At 34.2% G+C, this 23680-nt stretch overlaps 2 protein-coding genes across 2 annotated transcripts; one reads left to right on the forward strand and one right to left on the reverse strand.

Moving 5' to 3' along the window:
- Positions 1-652: 652 nt before the first annotated feature.
- LOC131415958 (olfactory receptor 6C6-like) lies at positions 653-1679 on the reverse strand. Its single transcript, XM_058558026.1, has one exon. It carries the CDS (start codon positions 1628-1630, stop codon positions 692-694), a length of 939 nt encoding a protein of 312 aa, XP_058414009.1. The 5' UTR covers positions 1631-1679; the 3' UTR covers positions 653-691.
- A 14680-nt stretch (positions 1680-16359) lies between these two features.
- LOC131415967 (olfactory receptor 6C2-like) lies at positions 16360-17295 on the forward strand. Its single transcript, XM_058558032.1, has one exon. It carries the CDS (start codon positions 16360-16362, stop codon positions 17293-17295), a length of 936 nt encoding a protein of 311 aa, XP_058414015.1.
- Positions 17296-23680: the final 6385 nt, after the last annotated feature.

A 23680-nucleotide genomic window follows, 5' to 3' on the forward strand; every position in this document is an offset into this window, starting at 1 on the left:
TAGGTAGACATTATTTCTTTCAGAAATTCTTTTTTTAATCAAAATTTTATGATTTTAATTAAAAAATTTACAGTTGGGGTCAGATAGAATTTGATTACATTTTTATTATTCATCACATAGGGAAGGATCAAAATTTATTCTTATCTTATTTAATGAAAAAGTAATTTGTAGAATATTATTTATAAATTGTATCTCACTTTGACTTACTTTATAATTTGTGAAGTGTGCTCACACATAAAAAATGATGCTTATGAAACATAGTATTACCAAGAGCATAATGTCCTGTTAACATTGAATTATTTTCTTGACTAAATAATTGGTTTAGTGACTTCTTTCAAACCGTCATTTTTGTCCTAAAACTATGACCCCAGTTACAAACATTCCATTTATATACCAAGTTCTGGAAAGGCATCTAACATGCAAGCTCATACAGAGCCTCACTGAAAATATTTCTTTCATACAAGATGATCAGTGAAAAATATCACATTTAAAATTCTGCATTTCTCAAATCAATACAAGAACAGGTTTGTACAGAGAATTTCTAGCCAGAAATGATGGCATGGAAGGAGGCCCAAAATGGGCTGAAATTACTAATATAATCTGAAAATATGTACAGAATAAGACAAACTACACGAAGATGTAAAAGGTGATATTTTAGTGCATTTTTCTCTTCATGTTTTTTAGAATTTTCTCATTTGTTTGAAGCAAGTAAATTTTTCTGGACCATATCCTGAAAGGCCTGTTTCACTTGCTGGTTCCTCAGGGTATAAAGGAAAGGATTCAATAAGGGAGCAACCGAGGTATTGAGCACAGCGACTCCTTTGCTTAAAGTCACTCTATCATTTGCTGATGGTTTTATGTACATGAAGATGCAGCTACCATAAGAGATGGAAACGACAATCATGTGGGAGGAACAGGTAGAAAAGGCTTTGGTCCTTTGCTGAGCAGAAGCGAATTTGAGAATTGTCTTGATGATGTAGCCATAGGAGAGAATCACTAACATCAGTGTGACCATTAGTGTCACCACTGCCAAGAAGAAAGACATTACCTCTAGGAAATGTGTATCTGAACAAGAGATCTGCAGAATGGGAGAATAATCGCAAATAAAATGATCAATGACATTGGAAGCACAGAATTCCAACTTGAAAACCAAGACCATTGGAGGAAAGATAATCAGAAATCCAGTTACCCAAGAGCTGAGTACTAATTGGTAGCAAGCTCTCTTGCTCATGATGGTCGTGTAATGCAGAGGTTTACATATAGCCACATAACGGTCATAGGACATAGCAGCCAGAAGATAAAATTCCACTACTCCAAAAAAGATAAAAAAAAATAACTGAGTCATACAATTCATATAGGAAATAGTTTGGTCCTTTGCCACAAGGCTCACCAGGAACCTTGGAATACAAGTAGTTGTGAATGAGATTTCTAAAAAGGAGAAATTTCGTAAGAGGAAGTACATTGGTGTCTTAAGGTGGCAATCCAGCAGAGTAAGAATGATGATGGTTAAGTTTCCTGTCACACTCAACATGTAGGTAAAAAATAGAAAGAGGAAAATTACAACCTGCAGCTCAGAGTCACACGTCAGACCCAAAAGAATGAACTCTGTCTGCATCGAATGGTTCCTCATTGCTCTCTTATGGATTTCATCAAATGTGAACAAGAATTAAAAAACAAAGAATGCTCAGGATTAACTATTAGAGTCAATAAGAAAGAATAAAGATGGAGAGAGAGAAGCTAACATTCGTTGGTCACCGACACTGTGCCAGGCAATATTTTTGGAGATTTATATAAGTTTTCTTGTTAATATCTGCAACCACCCTCTTTGAGTAGAGTATTACCATCCCCACTTTTTTTGGAAGGAAATTAAGTCTCAGGTTAAAGAGTTCGTCTTGGTTATACATCTAAACCCCTGCTGTCTAACAGAAAGCTAGTGAGTCTTTAACAAAGACAAATGCCCAAGACACAACCCAGACGCTCCATTTGAACACCGTGGGTGAGATCTAGGCATTTATATTTCTATAAAGTGTACATATTCATAGCCAAACGGAGAAGTACTGTGTTAGTAATTCAGTTGGCAGTTGAGTTCAAAGCCTTTCCTCTTTTTAACTTTATCATACCAAATATCCATTTCAAGGTCTTAGCCTTGAGTACATGGATAGATTTCAGGAGAGTGAATGCTCTTAAATTCTATGGAAATTGTGTCTGAGGAGGGCACACACTTTTTTCTTTAAAGAAAGAGCACGTGACACATAATATGTTTAAGACGCACTACAATATAACATTGTTTCATGAATGGCAACAATAAGAACATAATTCAAAATCCATCCCACCTTGGTAACAAATCAGAAAATTATAGATAGGACTTAAAAATCATAGAATGTAGTCACAGCATCTTAGAGCTAAAAGAGATTTCATAGATCATTTGTCCAATCATGCACTTAAAGCTAAACTCCTCTCTACAAAATTCAAGAAGGTATTTAGTTATCCAAATTTTACTTTTAAAGATTACAATTATGATAATTGATAGACTTTAAAAATAATAAAAACTTTAAAACTAAATATATAGAAATAAAAGGGATAAATCATTCTATAGATTCAAAAACATGCAAACTCTTACAACCACTTTTTAAATAGCAGTTTTCAATGCTCTAAACACATTTTATAAATCAGTTACGTTGTTTGTAAGACCTATATCAAGAGTTTTTCTTCTTCAGAATGTTTTGCTTTCCATATTGTGGACCAGTTGAACTAGTTCCATATGAAGTTCACGAAAAACATGAGCCCTAAGAGAGAAAAAAAAATCAAAAAACAAAGCACAAAACACAAATAAGTCAAAAATTGCATTTTCTCTTCCTTATACTTATCTTCGTGAAAATTTGTTCTGTTGGTGATGACACTCTTTCCTAATATGGTCAACTGTTCAGCTGTCTTTCAAAATCTACCACATATCTAAAATTTCCACCATTTTATGTTTTATTTCTATTTTCGATTCCCCTGTCAAAATTTATGCCTGCCTGGAACAATTATGTTTTGCTTCGTTAAAATAGTTTTCTCCCAGTTTGATTTTAAAAAATAAAACTTGACCTAGTCCAGACAGTATATCAGAATATCATAGCTGTTTCTGGAATCAAGTGAGAAAGAGCTTAGAGTAATTCATGATGTCTTCTGTGCCTAAAGCTGCTTCGTGTTTATTGGCTGCTAAATGAAAATAGCGTATTCTTTCTCACATCAATTTTCTTGTAATCAGCGTCTTCTTAACTCCTATTTTTTTTTATTAATGAATGGAAAAATATCTCTCTAGAAGATGTAATCAGGCAAAAAGAAGTTGTAACTAAAATGTGACAAAATAATGATCACAGAGTAAAGATTTCTTTCTTTCCAGAGATCATTTCATTAGTCTTCTTTTCTCAACTTATCCGTTGCTGTATTAAATTTATATAATTAATGGAAAAAAGTCAATGGACAGATTTAAGTGCATCTTATGAATAGGTAACTTTTATGCCTTTTATATTTCTATACTAAAAAAGATGTAAAATCATTAACCAAGAAAAAAAAAATCAAACAACTATTTTTAAATATCTGCCTTTGATTTCCACAAAAATGACTTTAATTTACAATCAAAAATAAAAGATCCAAACTCTAAAGCACTTACTGTAATTCCAGTATTTTCTTCTAGGATGTGAAAAGGGAGGAAAAAAGAACTAGTAACGAATTATGAAGATACTCATATTCTAGACAATATTATTTCAGCAAAAAATTGAAAGAAACATGACTTCTAAGTTGCAATTCAACAAAAAAAGATGGAATATGCTCCGTGCTTTTGTTAATTTCCCACCTCCCACCTCACCATTGTATGCAAGTTTGAATTTAGACTAAAGTTCTCGACTTAGGTAGTGGAAACTACTATATCAGATTTTATCCCAAGAAATGATAAATCCACAACATTTACTGTGGATTAGTCCAAATGATATCATATCTATTATTATTACAAGTGAAATATATACTTATATTCTTTACATTTGGAAGTGAAAATAGAAAAAATCCAGAAATATCTGAGAAAGTGTAATCAGATCCTCCAAGTAGGGAGATATTTCATTATTAATCTTACACGCTAAAAATGTGAGCATTCTTTTATCATTTAATTAATTACATACTCAAGGGATTCCATTGAGTAGGGAAAAGAAACAAAACAACACAAAGAAAACTTTCCCCTGGGATTAATGAGCAGAATACACTAATGATATACAATAAAACCAATGTATATAGCACATTGTAATAGAATGTGAAGAGTCAGTATACCTAAGGAGAACTGAGGCTATTAAAAATCTGTAAAAGAGTGAACAACAGCAATTGGTGGGTCATGATCACATTCATTTTATTATTCAATAATTACCTTTAATAATTCAAGTTAGAAGCATAAAATTCCATTAGATTTACCACATTTAACAAAATCTTTCATTCAGAAAATGCTTGCTGAGATGGTTGAAAAGCTACTCATTTTGTCATGTGTTCTGGCATGCTCCAAGCTAATTGATTTGGGGATTGATTACCTCAGTAGCTAAAGTCCAACATAAGGAGAGCAGGATCTCAAGGCCCAAAAGAAACATCACCAATGAAATGAGATATGAGGATATATGATGATATGAGAGTTGTATCCAAAGAGTATAAAAGAGGACACTTTTAGTGGCATAAGAAATTAATTTCTTCCTTAAGGAAGGATGACAGTCAAATGTGAGTAACTTGAAGATATTTCTCTCAAATATGTTACAAAATACAAATACTAACAGAAAGGAGAGTCATAACCCATGACTTACCACATACTAAAGAAATAAAAAATTTCTGAAGTGAAACACAAGTGCAGCATAATCCCAGTAACATACCTAAAATAAAATGGCTAAGGCTGGATATTTACATGGAGAATGAGGCCATCAGGAGACAGAAATGAGAAGGAGGCGCACGGTGCTACTGAATTTTGGTTGGAAAGTTCTGCCAGGAAAATAGCAGAACTCTCTTTCATAAGGATGGCATTCTTCCAGGCAGATAATAGGCATTGTTTCTGATAATCCCTAATATAACAAACTATGAAATAAAACTTCGTTATACGATTACTAGTAGCTCTGAATTACTCCTAATTGTAGGGTTCTTGCATGATAAAGAAAAGTTTTGATAAATTCAAACTTCAAGTTCTCTCATTAACTGAGCTTGAGAGGTTTAAACTTATAGTAACAATTCTAAAGAAAGGCATTTTAATCCTCAATAATGAATAAAGTAGCTCTTTTTTCGAAAACATGAAATTTTAATTATGTCGTAACTGAAAAGAAAGGAAATATCTGAACAGTAAGAACAAATATTCTTTTAATTGAATTATTGTTAGTAATAAGAAAAACATTAGGAAATAAGTAATTTGTGGTCAAAGGATACAAGAGGGCATTGCAGCTGGGAAACAAAAGCAGAGATCAGTAAGGGAAAATATGAACTTTCATAACAGTAGCACTGAAATGAAAGCATAATTTCTTTTTTGTGGTTGTCTTTGAAATATTAGCATTTATTACATTTTAGAAAATCTAAACAAAAGTTTTTCTAGTCCCTCCTCTCTGAGCAAAATTTGATCCTAGGGAAGTGGAGGGGAGCAGCAGGAGGTGGTAGTGAATTGCTTTGTTCTTCATTAAGTTTTAATTTTTCCAGACTTATTGAGATACATATACTTGATGTATAAATTTGTGTAAGTTTAAGGTGTACAACATTGATTCGATACACGTATCTTGCAAAATGATTACCACTATAGTGTTAGCTAACACCTCCATCACGTCACATAATTACCGTTTCTTTTTTTGTGGCAAGATCATTTAAGATCTACTCTCTTAGCAACTTTCTAGTATATAATACAGTGTTATTAACTATAATCACCATGCTGTACCATTTGTGACAACATGGATGGACACTGAGGGTATTATGCTAAGTGAAATAAGTCAGAGGGAGAAGGTCAAATACCATATGATCTCACTCGTAAGTAGAAGATAACAACAACACACAAACTCACAGAGACAGAGATTAGATTGGTGGTTACCAGAGGAGAAGGGGCTAGGGAGGAGGGTTAAAGGGATGATTAGGCACTTGTGTGTGGTCATGGATTGTAATTAGTATTTGGGTGGTGAACATGATGTAATCTGTGCAGAAACAAGTAAAAGGATATACACTTGAAATTTATACAATGTTACAAACCAATGTTACCGCAATAAAAAAATAAATAAAAAAAAAATAATCACCATGCTGTACATTAGAACACAAGAACTTTTTTGTCTTTTTTTGTGTGTGTCAGGAAGATCAGCCCTGAGCTAACATCTATGCCAATCCTCCTCTTTTTTGCTGAGGAAGACCGGCCCTGAGCTAACATCTATTGCCAATCCTCCTCCTTTTTTTTGTTCCCTTTTTCTCCCCAAAGCCCCAGTAGATAGTTGTATGTCATAGTTGCATATTCTTCTAGTTGCTGTATGTGGGACGCCGCCTCAGCATGGCCGGAGAAGCGGTGCATCGGTGCACGCCTGAGATCCGAATCCGGACCGCCAGTAGTGGAGCGCGTGCACTTAACCACTAAGCCCTGGGGCCTGCCTCTATTTGTCTTATAACTGGAAATTTGTACCCTTTGACCAACGTCTCTTTATTTCTCCCAACCTCCAGTCCTTGCTAACCACCTTCCTATTCTGTCTCTATGAGATTGGTTTTCTTCGATTCCACATATAAGTGATATCAGAAAGTATTTGTCTTTCTCCATCTCTCTTAACTCACTTAGCACAGTGCCCTCGAGGTCCAACCATATTGTCTCAAACGGCAGGATTTCCTTCTTTCTCATGGCTGAATAATATTCTATTATGGATATAGGTATACATACACACACACACACACACACACATACACACACACATATATATATATATATATATATATATATATATATATATATATATATATATCTCACATCTCCTTTATCCATTCATCTGTAGATGGATACTTAGGTTGTTTCCATGTTGTGGCTACTGTGAATAATACTGCAAAGAACGTGGGGGTGCAGATATTTCTTCAAGATGCTGATTTCATTTCCTTTGGATATATAATCAGAATTAGGATTAATTTATCATAAAGTAGTTCTCTTTTTATTTTTTTGAGGAAACTCTATACTATTTTCCATAATGGCTGCACCAATTTATATTACCACCAATGGTGCAGAAGGGTTCTCTTTCTTCACAATCTCACCAACACTTAGCTCTTGTCTTTTTGATAACAGCCATTCCAATAGTTGTGAAGTGATACCTCACTCTGGTTTTGATTTGCATCTCTCTGATGATTAGTGATGTTGAGCAGCTTTTCATGTACCTGTTGGCCATTTGTATGTCTTCTTTGGCAAAATGTCTATTCAGTTCCTCTGCCTATTTTTAAATCAGCTTGTTTGTTTTCTGCTATTGAGTTGTATGAGTTATTTATATATTTGGGATATTAACCTCTTATCAGATATATGATTTGCAAATATTTTTTCCCATTTTGTAAGTTGCCTTTTCATTTTGTTGATTGTTTCTTTTTCTGTGCACAAATTTCTAGTTTTATGTAGTCCCACTTGTTCATTTTTACTTTTGTTGCCTGTGCTTTTGGTGTCATATCCAGGAATTTGCTGCCAAGTCTAACGTCAAGGGGCTTTTTCCCTATGTTTATTCTAGGAGTTTTACATTTCAGGTCTTATGTTTAAGTCTTAAATCAATTTCAAGTTAACTTTTGTGAGAAGTGTAAGATAAAGGTCTGGTTTCATTCTTCTGCAAGTGGTTATGCAGTTCTCCCAGCACCAATTATTGAAGGAACTATCCTTTCCCCACTGAGTATTTTTGGCTCCCTTATCAAATGGTAGTTGAACATATATGCAAGTGTTTATTTCTGGGCTTTTGTTTATGTTCCATTGCTGTATGTGTCAATTATTATGGCAGTGCCATGCTCTTTTGATGACTACAACTTGTAGCAGAGTTTGAAATCAGGAAGTGTGATGCCTCAAGCTTTGTTCTTCTTTCTCAGGATTGCTTTGGCTATTTGGGGCCTTTTGTGGTTCTATTCAAATTTAGGATTATTTTTCCTATTTCTGTGAAAAATGCCATTGGAATTTTGTTTGGGTTTGAATTGACTATATGAATGGCTTTGGGCATTATGGACATTCAACAATATTAATTCTCCCAATCCATGAAAACGGGATATCTCTCAACTTGTTTGTGTTTCTTAAATTTGTTTCATCCAAGTCTTGTAGTTTTCAGTGTACAGATCTTTTTCCACTTTGGTTAAATTTATCCCAAGGTATTTTATTGTTTTTGATGCTATTGTAAGTGGCATATTTTTAAATTTCTTTTTCAAAAAAGTTATTTTTAGTGTATTAAAACACAACAGATTTCTGTATATTGACTTTGTATCTAGCAACTTTACTGAATTTTTTAATTGGTTCTAATAATTTTTTTGGTGAAGTCTTTAGGATTTTCTATATATAAGACCATATCATCTGATCAAAGACAATTTTACTTCTTCCTAGCTGATTGGATTTCTTTATTTCTTTTTCTTGTCTAATTGCTCTGGCTAAGACTTTAACTACTATTTTAGATAGGAGTGATGAAATTAGACACCCTTGTCTTGTCTCTGAATTTAGAGTAAAAGCTTTAAACCTTTCACCATTGAATATGATGTTAGCTGTGTGCTGGTAATACACAGAAGTGATGTACGTTCCAGAAATATAAAAAACAATCCTAAAATTCATAGGAAACACAAAGGCCCTAAATAGCCAAAGCAATCTTAAGAAGGAATGACAAACTGGAGACATCACACTTCCTGATTTAAAACCGTTTTATAAAGCTGCAGTAATCAAAACTGTACAGTACTAGCATCAAAACAGACATATAGACCATTGGAACAGAATTAGAGAGCCCAGAAATACATGCACACATATAAGGTCAACTGAGCTTTGACAAGGGTGCCAAAACTACATATGGGGAATTGATGGTTTCCTAATAAATTATATTGGGAAAATTGAATATTCGGATGTAAAAGAATGTATTTGGACCCTTATTTTACACTATATACAAAAATAAACTAAAAAACCTGAAACCTAGAAGAAAACATAGGAAAACAGCAGCTTGACATTGGTCTTGGCAATGATTTCTTGGCTACGACACCAAAAGCACAGACAACAAAAGCAAAAATAGGCAAGTGGGACTACACCAAACTAAAAAGCTTTGGCACAGCAAAGGAAACCACCAATAGAATAAAAAAGGCAATCTATGGAATGAGTTGAAATATTTGCAAATCATATATCTGATAAGGTGTTGATGTCCAAAATACATAAGGAACTCCTACAACTCAATAGCAAAAAGGCAAATAACATAATTACAAAATGGGCAAAGGAAGACAGACATTTCTCAAAAGAAGAGATACAAATGGCCAACAGATATATGAAAAAGTGCTCAACATCACTAATCTTTACGTAAATACAAATCAAAACCACAATGGAATATCACCTCACATCTGTTAAGATGGCTATTATTCAAAAGACAAAAGATAACAAATGTTGGTGAGGATGTGGAGAAATTGGAACCTTTGTACACTATTATTGGGAATGTAAATTGGTGTAGCCGCTCTGGAAAACAGTACAGAGTTTCCTCAAAAACCAAAAATAGAACCACCATACAACCCATCAATCTACTCTGGGTATATATACAAAATAATTGAAATCATGATCTCTGCACTCTCATGTTCATTGCAGCATTATTCACAATAACCAAGATATGGAAACAACCTAAATGTCCATTGACAGACACGTGAATTAATTAAATGTGGTATATTTATATATAATGGAATATTAGTCATAAAAAAGAAGGAAACCCTGTCATTTGTGACAACATAGATAAAACTAGAGGGCATTATGGAAAGTGAAATAAGCCAGATAACAGAAGGACAACTACTACATGATATCATTTACATGAGGCATCTAAAATAGTCAAACTTAGAGAAGCAGAGTGTAGAGTGGTGGTTGCCAGAGACTGAAGGGAAGGAGAAACTGCAGACTTTAGTTCAGGGGTACAAACTTTCTATGTAAGATGAATAAGTCCCAGAGATCCAGTGTGCAGCATGGTAGCTATAGTCAACAACATTGTATTGGATGCTTAAAACTTTGCTAAGACTGTAGATCATATGTTAGTATTCTTATCAAAAAAAGAATAATAAAAAGAATTTGTTCTAAGAATATATTTTTTTTACGGCTAAAACAAATTATATAATTTACATTTTTATGAATAATAAATATTATTAAAATGAAACAAAAATTAAGTAAGAAAATAAGACTATTAAAATAGAAAATTCATTTGATTATCCCAATAAATATGGAATATTTGATAAAATTTAAAATTTACTATGAATAAAACTCTTAGGAAACTAAGAATAGAAGCAAACTTCTCTTTCTGTGGGAGGGGATGTGAATAACAATTTGAAAAATGTAATAGAAGACTTCTTTTTAAGGTAGAAATTATAAAATAGCTTAAACCTACAAGGACAATTCTTCAAGGGTTAATAGGAGACACCGTACCTTTTAAAATAATGTAAATTTAAAGACCAATAATAATGACGAAGAAAATGTTTTCAGCATCTATGAGAACAGAAATGTTCATTAACTTGAAATTTATAATAATACACAATGTTCAGCTCAGTGTTGACACAGGAGCACTTTCATAAATTAAAAGTGGGTATATAAATCAGTATGGCCTTTTGGAAAGAATTTTGATAATATCGTATAAAAGCCTTGAATTGTGAATACACTTTATTTCTAACGTCCTAAAACTATTAAGTTTGCAAAAATATTTGTAGAATAATGATTTGCTGAAAAAATAAATTTCTAAAAATTAGGTTAAGCAACCATACTATTTATTTATATGCATCCATTTATTTGATAATAATGAACAATTGCAGATGAAGTTTCAAGTGTTAGGAATGGCATGAAAAACTGATGGAATCCTGAAATGTGATATTTTATAAAGTTATCAAAAATCTTGACTCATAATTACAACTAGTGATTTGAAAATAATTTCATGTTAAATGTATGACAAAATGTTATAAAAATTACGTAACACGTATATATATAATGTTAAATATATATGTAAAATGTTGATGTTTGTGCATAGGAAAAGTTGGAAATACTAGCTATAGACATAGTAAAAGTACTTATCACTAGATATGTGATTATTCATGTATTTTCTCACAATTATGTGAATTTTTTACCTCTTTTAATTAAAACATGATAAGGAAGAAAACTAGATCCTGGTGAACTTAGCCACAGGAGGTGTGCAACAAATGCAGGAAAGACAGACGTGTACCTGACCGTCTGATTTTTAATGCTGTGTGCTGGCCTGTATTGGATACTATGGTTGCATCTTCCTTTCTCCGAGGACACTGTCCTCACTGCTTCATCTTTCAGGATTTCTGCCAAGTTCATTACACAGAGGAATCACTTCTTTTAAATTGGGTCACCAAGGTCCCTTTTGTTTATTCATTTCATTTCAGCTTTGGCAAATAAAACAACCGTTAATCTCGTTAATGTAAAAACTTCTTACTCTATCCATAGAATCAGAATATCAACCCTTTTAAAATCAGAGAGCTCCAGATACTCCAAAAACCTTTGATTATTATCTCACTTTCAACCTTACCTTAGAGTTTTAAAATGGGATGAAGTCCTTGACAAGAATAATTTGGCAATGTGCTGGAGATGACAATCTTGGAGCTCAGAGGCATTTCAGAGTGCCTGTAGGGCAGAGATGATCCATTAGCCACAGTGGCCATGAGTCCAAACACAAGCCTCTGCTAACAAGGTCCATTCTTCCTAGCACTCTGCAGGGAAGTTATTTTTAAACTTCCAATGGAAGCAATTATTGACTCTCAGAAGGGTAAGTATGATATTTGTGATTTCACTTTGTGAGAGATTAGATCAGGATTTCTTTAGACGAACAAATTTGCCTTACTTTTATCAAAATCAGTGATGTATAGAGGTATTTGAAAAATTGTAAAAAGAATTAATTTTATATTATAGTTCTATTTTCTCTAGAAAGCATGGCCTTTGACTATATGGCTTAGCCAAGACAGTGTATAATGAGTTTTATCTAGATGGTTACCTGACACTTATCTGACATGAACTCATCCTCTACTTCAAAGTGAAAGCAATGAATGTCCATAGGAAAAATTACCTCTAAACATGACTCATTAACTACAAGATAGTGATATAATGATGGCCTCTACACTCTCAAAATTTTAAAAAATTTCTTTGAAAGACATATAGAGAAAAAAGAAATGTCAATTACAATTCCCTTTCAATAATTTTCTCATGTGTTTTGCACAAGAGGAGAGCCTTAAGAATCGGAAAAAAAGACAGACATTTTAGAACAAGGGATTCTGCTCAGTGTGGCCAGGACTGTGCTTGTACATACTGCACTGAGTGCTTCTAAGCCGAGGAAAAGGGATTGAGAGGAGGCTGGTTGGGCTGTAGAGATAATCCTTCAGTGTGTCTCAATTTGATCTACCAAGTTATTCCCCATGTGTGCCTACAATCCCTGGGAATGTTACGGCTCCCCAGAAAGCCCCAGAATAGTCTTCCTTCTCTCTGATGGTGACTGTATGCTCTGGGGTTTTACTGGGGGCTAGACATGTCTAGTACCTGAACTTGCTCCCAATTCTAAAGGAGGGAAGATTTTAAAGATAAGCTATTCACATTACAATCTAATCAGATCCTCCAGGGAAAATGTCTTTTCCATTTATTGATGTTAACAAATCTCACATATTATAGACACTGATTCAAGATTAAAAATATTTGAGATTATAATTTAGTTAATTGGTAATTACTGAGAAAGAATTAGAGGTGTTGGCACAAACTCAGAACACAAAATCTTTAAGCTCATATTAATATGTAACTGAAAGATGAATTGAAGAGGTATAAATGGCAACAATAAGAGGAAGATGAGATGTTTGCCTAAGACAGGGCGAAGAACCCAGGTGTCATTCTGTTCCTTGGTTTAGGTGTTATGACTAAGGTATGAAATAGATTGTGCAAATTGATCCATGAGATATTTTAAGTTAAATAGCATATGACAAATTATACATTCAATAGTACAAGTTTTGTATTTAATGTTTATATTCCTGTATTGTTTACAACATACAGGTACGTTTGCAGGAGGAAAATCTAAAATCATATGTTCCAAAATATTTGCTCTGTTATTATATTTTACATTCTTTTCCCCTTTTTACTTATCAAGCAGAATTTTTATAGTTTCCAAATTGTCCGGAAAATAAAAACAGATAAAGAATAAATGGGAGATGTTTTAGTTTCCAACTGCCTTAAAATATATGAAAATAAATACAGTAAGTTAGATTGGTACTTTAAAATTTTGTTCTGGCGGCCTGTGTCAGATATTATTGATGCTTACTCTTCTCTCTGAGGATACTGTCATTACTGGTTACTGTTAGGGATGTTTTTTTTCCTACATATCAGTACACAGAAGATTCATTAGTAACTTGTGAACCTACACTATAAAAAACCCTCAGATCTTTCAACTTAATTACGTTTACAGATGTCAAATTTGAAGTGCAATAACCTCTCGGTCCAGAGAATTTCAAACATTAGCTTTTCCTCCCAAAGAGATTGTTCCTAAAAGTTTACTCGCTTTGAAAAGTTTTTCACTCTGCTAATGAAGAATACTGGAAAATAATGAAGAAAATCTTGCCTAGACATATAATGACAGAAAAGCTATTGAGGATAGGCTTTTGAACAACGTGGCAGAGAGAAAACACCATGAATTCCCAGGCTGTGTGTCAATGTGCTTAGCAAGACTGACCATAAATTCACTTACAAGTCTCAACTGCACATTCATTTTAAATTTTGTATCTTGAACAATTTTTGTGGTTTCACAGTGAACAGAAGTTATGAGTAACTTTTAAAAGCATGAGAGCACTACCGTTGGATAAATTATAGTCATTAATAACAGTAGTTAAGAGAAGTCATCAAAATGTCATATTATTTATTTTTATGCAGTAACATCATGCGTTACACCTTCAAACTAAAGATGACCCTATGTGATATCATTTTATTAGAGATCTCTACATGCATTATAAATATAAAATATTTGAAAAATAAAGTAAAAAGATATCAGTTATTGACACTTCAGAGTTAATTATTTTGCCAAATCTTGACTTACTATACAGGATAGATGACTTTTTTCAAGGAATAATGTTATTTGTAATTGCCATAAAATAATTATGTTCCTAGAGCCTCTAATATTTCCAAAGTGTGCAGAGCTGAGTTTAATTCTGTAGTGAAGCATTTGGTGTCTGTGAGCTGAAAAGAATGGGATTCAAAAGAGGCAGGTGTGTTCCTGAGGTGGGTCTCCACTACATCTTAATATAAGCCATTGAGGTTGTCCTCTGTATGACCCTACTACCTTTCAGAGTTCCAGCTTGCAAGAAAACCAAAAGCCTGGTTAATGACATTTCCCTGAGCTAGTGGCATAAATGTGAGAACTGGACACATGGTTGGAGTTGACCCTGTACCCACCCTGGTAAGAAAGGATATGTCAATCAATATATTGAATCCATTCTTGTAACTACGTGATTGGAGTCTTCCAGGAAAATTTATTTTCATTTACTTATGTAGGAAAAATACCAAGCCCTAAAGACACTGAAAACATTTGATTGCTATTGTAATTAACTTGGGATAACAGGAAAAAAATTATAAAGGAGCTATTGACTCAAAATTAGTGTTGCAGAGTTGACCTATTAATTATCTTACTAACAGATAACTCAAGGAAGCAAAATAGAGATTAGAATGCTCATTTACACAGCAGATAAGATAAGGAAGAGCATCCAGTTATCTCTTTGCTAATGAATATTAGCAGAGAATGTGGCGGCTTTATAGTAGGACTTGACTCTTAGCCAACACTCCACTTCAAGGCAAAAAAAAAAAAAAAAAAAAAACACCACAAAATATGAAAACCATGAGCAAAGAAATTTTTTAAAACTTAAATTCAGTGATAGAACAATATTAAGAGGTGAAAATAGGAAAGAGGAAAGCTTTGTGGGTGTCCAGAGAAATATTGACGTTGGCATTCATTATTCAACCAGTAACCTCTGTTAGGCATGTTTGGGTTGCTTTAGTTTCCTTGGTGATCCCAGTAAAATAAACATAGGTCCTAATCTCAACAAATTTATGTTATCAGCGTAAGTACCATGAAAGAAATAAGCATTGTTTGACAATGGTGCATCAGCGGGGGGTGGGGCATCCAAAACTGCTACGGGGTTTCAAATGATTTCCCAGAACAAGTAATGCTTAGGCTGAAAATCAAAGAGAAATCAATGTCTTCAAGGTGAATTCAAGAAATGTTAAATAAAGGTAGAGTAGAAAAGGGGGAAAGGGTTGGAGGTGGGATTGGTCAAGACAGGTGCTTCCTATGCAGTTATTATACAACACATGGTATATTATGTGAGCTCAACTACTGTAATCAATTAGCTTTATTAGAGGAAACACATGGGAAGAAGAGGATAGGGATGCAGAGTCCATGAAATCAACTTTGCATGTGTTCAATATGAGGTGTATGTGGCTGTACATAACTAAATTTCAGAAAAGAGATCACTACTAGATATACAGATAGGATTATGACATATAGATTCTATTTGAAATCAGAGGACTTAATGCTTGAACCCCGCAAAATGAATACACACATTATAGAAATTGTGACAGAAACATTATTTTGTTATTGGAGTTCAACATAAAATTATAATTGATTAATGGTTTTTGAGGAGCCTGTATAGCAAGCCCGAATTATTGTTTTGTAATTGTGTTTTATCAAGGACCAAGCTATAAGCTAAGGTAGGAGACTGCTTCAAAATAGACAATTTTAAGATTTCAGCTTCAAAATAGAGAAAAATGCAAGAGAGTCATAGAAAATGTTAATATTGATGACATAACAATGCGCTGTCAAGAAAACCAACTCAGAATATAGGCAAAAAAATTAAAATAAATTTGGAAAAATGCAATGGAGATATAGAATCTATAAATTACTGGATTGTGGCACAGTTAAGCTGATCTACAGGAAATTTCTCTTCAAAAACTACAGAAAGGATATTTACAAACTAAATCCACCAGTATAGTAACAATATTAATCACCAAATTAAAGAATAAATTTAATGTGAACTAGTTATCTGCTTGACTTTGTCATTGGTTACCACTACTGAACTTTTGACATCCCTAAATTCTAATAAAATAATTGATTTTTTTCATGAAGATTGGACAAAAATAAGAGGTCATATATGAGAAACCATTCAGTAACAACATTCATTCTCCTGGGACTAACAGATGATCCACAACTTCAGGGTCTGCTTCTAATTTTTCTATTTTTTACCTACTTATTGAGTGTAACTGGAAACCTGGTTATTGTCTCACTTACATTAGTGGATTCTCACCTTAAAACGCCAATGTACTTTTTCCTACAAAATTTTTCCTGCTTAGAGATCTTATTCACATCGGCTTGTGTTCCTAGATACTTATATAACCTATCAACAGGTGACAAGACTATTACCTATTGTGCTTGTGCCATTCAAGCATTTTTCACTGATCTTTTTGGAGTAATTGAATTTTTTCTCCTGGCCACCATGTCCTATGACCGCTACGTGGCCATCTGCAAACCCCTGCATTACACCACCCTCATGAGCAGCAGAGTCTGCAGAAGACTCATTGTTTGTTGTTGGATGGCTGGCTTGGTAATCATACTCCCACCATTTAGCTTGAGCCAAAATCTGGACTTCTGTGACTCTAATGTCATTGATGGCTTTCTCTGTGATGTATCTCCCTTCCTGAAGATTTCATGCTCAGACACGTGGGTCGTTGAGCAGATGGTTATAGTCTGCGCTGTGTTGACCTTCATCACAACCCTTCTTTGTGTCGTTCTCTCCTACATGTACATAATCAAGACTATTATAAGATTTCCTTCTGCTCAGCAACGGAAAAAAGCCTTTTCTACCTGTTCTTCTCACATGATTGTGGTTTCTATCACCTATGGCAGCTGTATCTTCATCTATGTCAAACCTTCAGCAAAAGAATCAGCGGCTATTAACAAAGGTATAGCTGTCCTCACTACTTCCATCGCTCCTGTGTTGAACCCCTTCATTTACACCTTGAGAAACAAGCAAGTAAAACAAGCATTTAAGGCCTCAATCAAAAGAACTGTCTTATCTTATAAGAAGTAAAGGGATGCTAGAGTTGATGATTCAAGTTTTCATAAGAGATTGGCTTCCCAAAGCATATATCATTAAGTTCCTAAAATAATGTGTTCCTTCCAAATCTGAAGTCCATTAAAGTAAATTTCTCGAAATCTTTCCTGTATCCAGCACTTCCCTTGCTTAATAAGGTCACTTCCTGCAAGTAAAACTCTTCTATTGATATTATGTTAATTGTTTTCTATAAGGGACAAAAATATCACACTGTATCCAGCCTTACAAAAAGTGCAAAGCAAAGAAAATTTTTGGAAAATAAAGTTGATATTAATAAAATATGAACCTTTTAAAAAGTTTAAGAGAAGGGTTCTCCATACCTCTTTTCAACTAACACACCAGTACATTGAGGAAATAGCCCCAGACTTGTTTAATAACAATTCATAAACAAAATGTCATCTCCAGAGAAAGGGACTAAGAAATTATAAAAAATGACTGAGCACTTTAAACGCTTAAACTCTCAAATTTTATTCCATCTTCTTAGAAAAGATTTATACCATAAATATATAAATATTTATATAAAATAAAGAACATACATAAATATAGAATATACATTTATATATTATATATATTGTAATATTTATATGAAAGAATAAAATGTTAGCCAATAATTTCTGGAAAAGTTTCTAAGAATTTCTCCGAGATAAACTCTCTTAGGAGGCAGTTGCGTTTCTGCTAAAATTAATGTGCAAATGCTATAAATTAAAAGCCAGTGGAATTTCTGGCCAGAGTTTCACTGTAGCTTGCACTAAAGTCCTACTCCTGAATGCACAAATATATATACACTCTTAGAACATTTGCAATTAGATGAAGACCTTAAGAGACACTGCAAAGCCCTGTCCGTATCTTCTCACCCTCCTGCTGTGATGTACACCAACCTGACTGCCTGACTTCAAACAACCAGAAGACTCATAGGGCCAAAGACCTGTTTTCTAGCCACAGAGGCTACTATGCCCATCTGTAAGGCAGGTCAGAAGTACCTAAAATCAAAACCCCTCAGGAGCAGCACTCATCGGGTGACTGAGATGAATTGATGTATAAATATCCCTTCTCCCTTGACCCTCAAGTGGAAGAACTCTGAGGCATGTGCTTTACCCTTGTCTCCAGAGTTTCTACGGTAGGATGGAAATATCTGAGTGACTGTACTTGAGAATCTTGAACCCCTAGATTCCCCTGAACTCTCCTTGCTAGACAATCTCCTACTTGGAGAATATATAAAGTCCTCATTGAGGCAAATGCATTGGAAGATGATACATTTTTTCCTTGAAATCTGCCCTCACCTCAAATCATGGCTTCTATAACAACGCCTAGGATCAAGTCTCAACATGGCCTTGCTAGGGAAGTACTTTCTCTTCTATAGAAGGAAATTAATTATTCACCAAAATAACTAATATGTACTGCAGGAATCAAGATGACGCAAATAAGAATGGATTGTGAAGGTGCTAGATTTGAGTGAGGGTTAAATAAAACACTGAATGAGGGAGAGATTATTGATATAGGGCCACTCTCAGGTGGCTCAGCATTTAACAAAAACACCTGAAGCCAGTCCTAATGTGCTGCTAGTCTGACTCCTTAAAGCTTGGACACATTGGAGCCCACAGTCAATGATGTGGAGATGCCAGAGCAGTTTTACACAGTGTTTATAAATGGTGCAAAAGTCTCGAAGAGTTAGGAATGCTAGATTGGATTTATTACCTAAAACCAGAGAACACACCAGCCGTGAGAAGTGAAAGGAAATTCCCGTCACGGAACAAATAAGCAATATTCTAGTAGAGGCAATGCCAGCATCACCGGGAGCTTAGTGGTGGCTGTTTGTAGACCAAGGATTTTGGTGGGAGAGCCTGCTATTTGTCAACGAAGAGATTCAGAGTCTCAAAGGCCAGGCAACAGCACTTAATGGTCAAGGGCAAGGTGGACACCATTTTCCTAATTTTCATTTACCTGGGAATGGAAACCCAGGGTCTCTGATACGCAGAGGTCTTTGGCAACCTCTAATAGAGTAGGACTGAAATGGGCAGCGAAAAGGGTATTATTTGATCTATATAATCAAGAAGGTTCAAGAAGAAGGCTGAGGGAAGCCATCCCCATGGAAATTCACAGTCTCTTACTCAGTGTCCATGCCTGAGCCAGTTTTCAACTGTCAAACCCAGCATTGAAGGAGGAGCCATGTCTTCTTATGGAAGGACATTGCAATGCCACCGAAAATATAGAGAAAAGTTTTCAATCCTTCCCCAAAAGAAAGTGTGGTCACTTCTCAGAGTAATTCTAGACCTGGGAAAAAGGGACTCCCAAAGTCTTTTTAGTTTTTTTGAAATTGATCATTCAGTTTCTGTTGGCACTGACTTTGACATCACAGGACACAAATGCTGATAGGGCTTGTTTGTTTGGAGACCAGGTGATGGAATCCAGTCTAGTCATCTTGCAGTGAATCCAATGAATCCACAGTCGCACCTACTAATCATGTCTCTGGACACTTAGTGTCTAAAAATCAGGATAGACACGTTAGTAACTGTCAGAACTCCTTATTTGTTCCTTGATCTGTGCATACAGGCCTAGCTGAAATAGGCACAACTAACAACTTTTTGCAAATTGTTTACCAAATGGTTCATAACCTGCCAGTGGGAGAGTAAATCAGTACAACCACTGTGGTAAACTTCCACTCTATACTAAGGTGTAATGTAGGGGTTAAATTTCATTTCCTCCTTCCCATAGGAGTATCCAATTGACATGGCATTATTTATTGAGTCTTTCCTTCCCTTTGCGGCTGTAATTCAGGTGATGAAATAAGTCTAGATCTGTTACTGGAATTTCTATTCTATTTCACTGGCCAATTTCATTCTATTTAATTTTTCTTGTATCAATACCAAGACATCTTAATTACTGTAGCTTTATAATGTCTTGATATTTGTAGTAAGTCTTCCAACTTTGTTATTCTTCAAGATTATCTTAGCTATGTTTTGTCTTTGGCATTATTACCTAAATTTTAGAATCACCTTGTGAAATTTCTTAAAATTAAAGTGCTACAGTTTTATTGCATTATATTGAGTCAATAGATTAGTTTGGAGAGAGATGACATTGTTATAGCATTGACCTTTCCAATACATGACCATGGCATAACCCTCCATTTATTTAAGTCGTTTTAGTTTCTCGTAATAAAGTTTTTTTGTTTCCAGAACAGCAGTTTTGCACGTATTTTAATAGATTTTTTCTTTGATAATTAATAATACTATTTATGTCACTGTAAATAATATCATTAATTTATTTTCTTTTCATTTCCTAATTCTTCCTTGCAAGTACAGATACGCAATTTATGTTTGTATGCAACCTCAGTGACTTTACTAAAGTCTGTGTTTTATTTTAATGTTGTCTCTAGATTCATCGGGATTTCCTATATACACAACCTGTCATCTATGATCAATAACATTTATTTTTCCTTTTTCAGTTAATTTACCTTTTCTTTCTTTGGCCTCTTTAAACTGGCCAAAAATATGAATACAAGGGCCTGCCCGGTGGTGCAAGCGGTTAAGTGTTCACACTCCGCTTCGGCGGCCCAGGGTTTCGGGGTTCAGATCCCGGGCGCGCGCCAATGCACCACTTGTCAGGCCATCCTGTGGTGGCATCCCATATAAAGTAGAGAAAGATGGGCACAGATGTTAGCTAAGGGCCAATCTTCCTTGGTGAAAAAGAGGAGGATCGGCATCGGATGTTAGCTCAGGGCTAATCATCCTCACCAAAAAAAAAAAAACAAAAAAACAAAAAACATGAATACAGTGTGGAATATAAATAATGAGAGTCATTTTTTTTCTGGTCTCGGGGGATAGTTTTCAGCATTTTACCACTAAATATGGTATTTGCTGTAGGATTTACTTTTACACTTAGGTTTTCTGCATCAAATTAAAGAAATTCCCTCTACTATAATGTTGTCAAGAATTTTATGATAAATGAGTATTCAGTTTTATTAAATGTTATGTTTTTTATCTACTGAGATTAACATAAGATTTTCATCTGTTTGTGTCATGAATCACATTAATTTTTTTTCTAATACCAAATTAACCTCAGGTACTTGGAATTAATTCAAATTGGTCTTAATGTAGCATCCATTTCGTATACACTGGATTTAATTTGTTAATGCTTTTTTTGATTTGTCTAATGTTAAAAAGATATTAACATATAATTTTAATTTATTTTCTTTAACTTGACTGGTGCTGCTATCAATGTTATGCTGGCTACATAAAAACACAAAAGGAAGTTTCTGTTCTTTATCTATGCTTTGGAAATTTTTGTGTAAAATTTGGTGTTATTTATTCCTCAAATTTTTGAAGATATTATCAGTGAAGCTAATTAGGCCTGGAAATCAGTTTTTGAAAAGATTTTGAATTATATATTCAATTTCCTTAATAGATTTTTTAACACCTTCTTATGTCACTCTTGATACTTTAGGTTGGTCAAAATATTTTTGCATTTCATCTACATTGTGAAATGTATAGGCATAAATTTGGTGATAATATCCTATTATTTATTTTAACGTAGAATTTGTAGTGATGTTCACTATTTTTTATAACTGATTTAAGTAATTAACAGTTTTTCTCTTATTTCTTATTTTCTCTTTTTCATTCTTGTTTTGTCAACAATTTATTAATTTTACTAATATTTGCAAATAAACAATATTAGTTTATATTGATCCTCTTTATCATATATTTTTCATATTTTATTAACTTCTATTTTGTTTAATTTTACAGCCTTTTAAAAAATATTGAAAAGCTTTTGCTCATGATCTGTAGATACGGTTTTGTAATTACATTTTTCAAAAGATGTAAAAATCACTTAAGCCCCAATCTATTAGATATAGTTTGTTTATTGCAGTATTCAAAACTAATAGTTTGTATTCTGATTTTGTTTTAATAACATTTTTAAAGGAAGTTCTTAATTTTTGAAGTGTGGTCTTATTTTTTTGTGTTTGTAAAAACTTTTGTTTCTGAATATTTTAGGGGAATAAATCTTCATTACATATATTTCTTTGCGTAGAATCATTTCTCTTATTAATATAAATATCTCTCTGAGACTTTCTTGCTTTGATTTCTCTCCACGTTCATATTAATATTGACATAGACACGTCCTTCTCTGAGCATTGTGTATACTGGTGGTGATGCTGTACTATAGTTTTGCAAGATGTTACTATTGGGGGAAAACAGGTGAGGGGTACATGTATCTCTCTTTTATTTCTTACAATTGCATGTGATGAAAAATGAAATTATCATCAATTATCTCAAATAAAAAGTTTAATTAAAATAGAAATAAATAAAAATAATTATTTAGTGGGATGGATGTGCATATCTTGCCTGGAGGACACACTCAGGGAAAAATAAATGGAAAGCATGAGTGGAAAATCAGAATAACTTTCTAGCAGTTGTAAAGAAATTCTTTAAAGCACTGCAGCTTCAACACCAATTAAATTTGCAACCCAGACAAGTATCTTATGCTAAGAGAGAGAACCCTTTGCAAAGAATGGGACCCTGAGGTACAGCAATGAAACATTTGGATAGACACAGATGAAGCTGGAAACTTAAGCACTGCATGCAGGACATTTCTTCCACAGAGGGAAATATTTCAGCTATAGTCCACATCCAGAGACAGGTAGGAGTAGCAGTAAGGGTTAGTTTCAGCTCATTTAGCAGAAAACAAAAATAGCGTTTGTTTAAACACATTAAAATTTCGTTTTTCATCTTATGTAGACATCTGTACATAGACTAACAATCATGTGGAATCCAGATTCCTCTTATTTTTCTTGTCCACCATCCTTAGTCTCTCTTTCCCAGTCCTAAGTTAACCCCATGGTCCTACGTGGTTGCTGGAGGTCTAGACACAGTGTCCACATTGGAGTAAACAAGAAGGAGAAATGGGAAAGGGGAAACATAGCATGTCCCAGCTCTGACTTCATTTTAAGTCTTTTCAGAAATCACGCTCAGTACTTTAGCTCTTATATCAGTGGCCATAATCTTAGTCACACAGACACACAAGCTGTAAGGAGTCTGGGTAGTATTTTATCTGGGCGCTTTGCACCCTGAATAAAATGGGGGTTCAGTTGCTATGCATGAGGAAGGAAAACATTGGAGAGGAAAAACCAGTCTCTGCCACAGCAGCCCATTAGGATATTCTTAAAATTTTTATTCTAAATATAGAGAGATATCTCCTTTCCTCCACCCAGCCCCCTTGCCAGACAAATTTCTCAATCACTGTCTGCCAACAGGAGGATGACAGAGAGGGCTGGTGTGACTTGGCTCGTCAGTCTGAGAAACCTCAGTAGAGGAGCACTGAGTGGACTGAGTGGAAGGACAGATGAATGAGTAGAGGGACAGCGGAG

This window comes from Diceros bicornis, chromosome 17, assembly GCF_020826845.1.
Source record: "Diceros bicornis minor isolate mBicDic1 chromosome 17, mDicBic1.mat.cur, whole genome shotgun sequence".
NCBI lineage: Eukaryota > Metazoa > Chordata > Mammalia > Perissodactyla > Rhinocerotidae > Diceros > Diceros bicornis.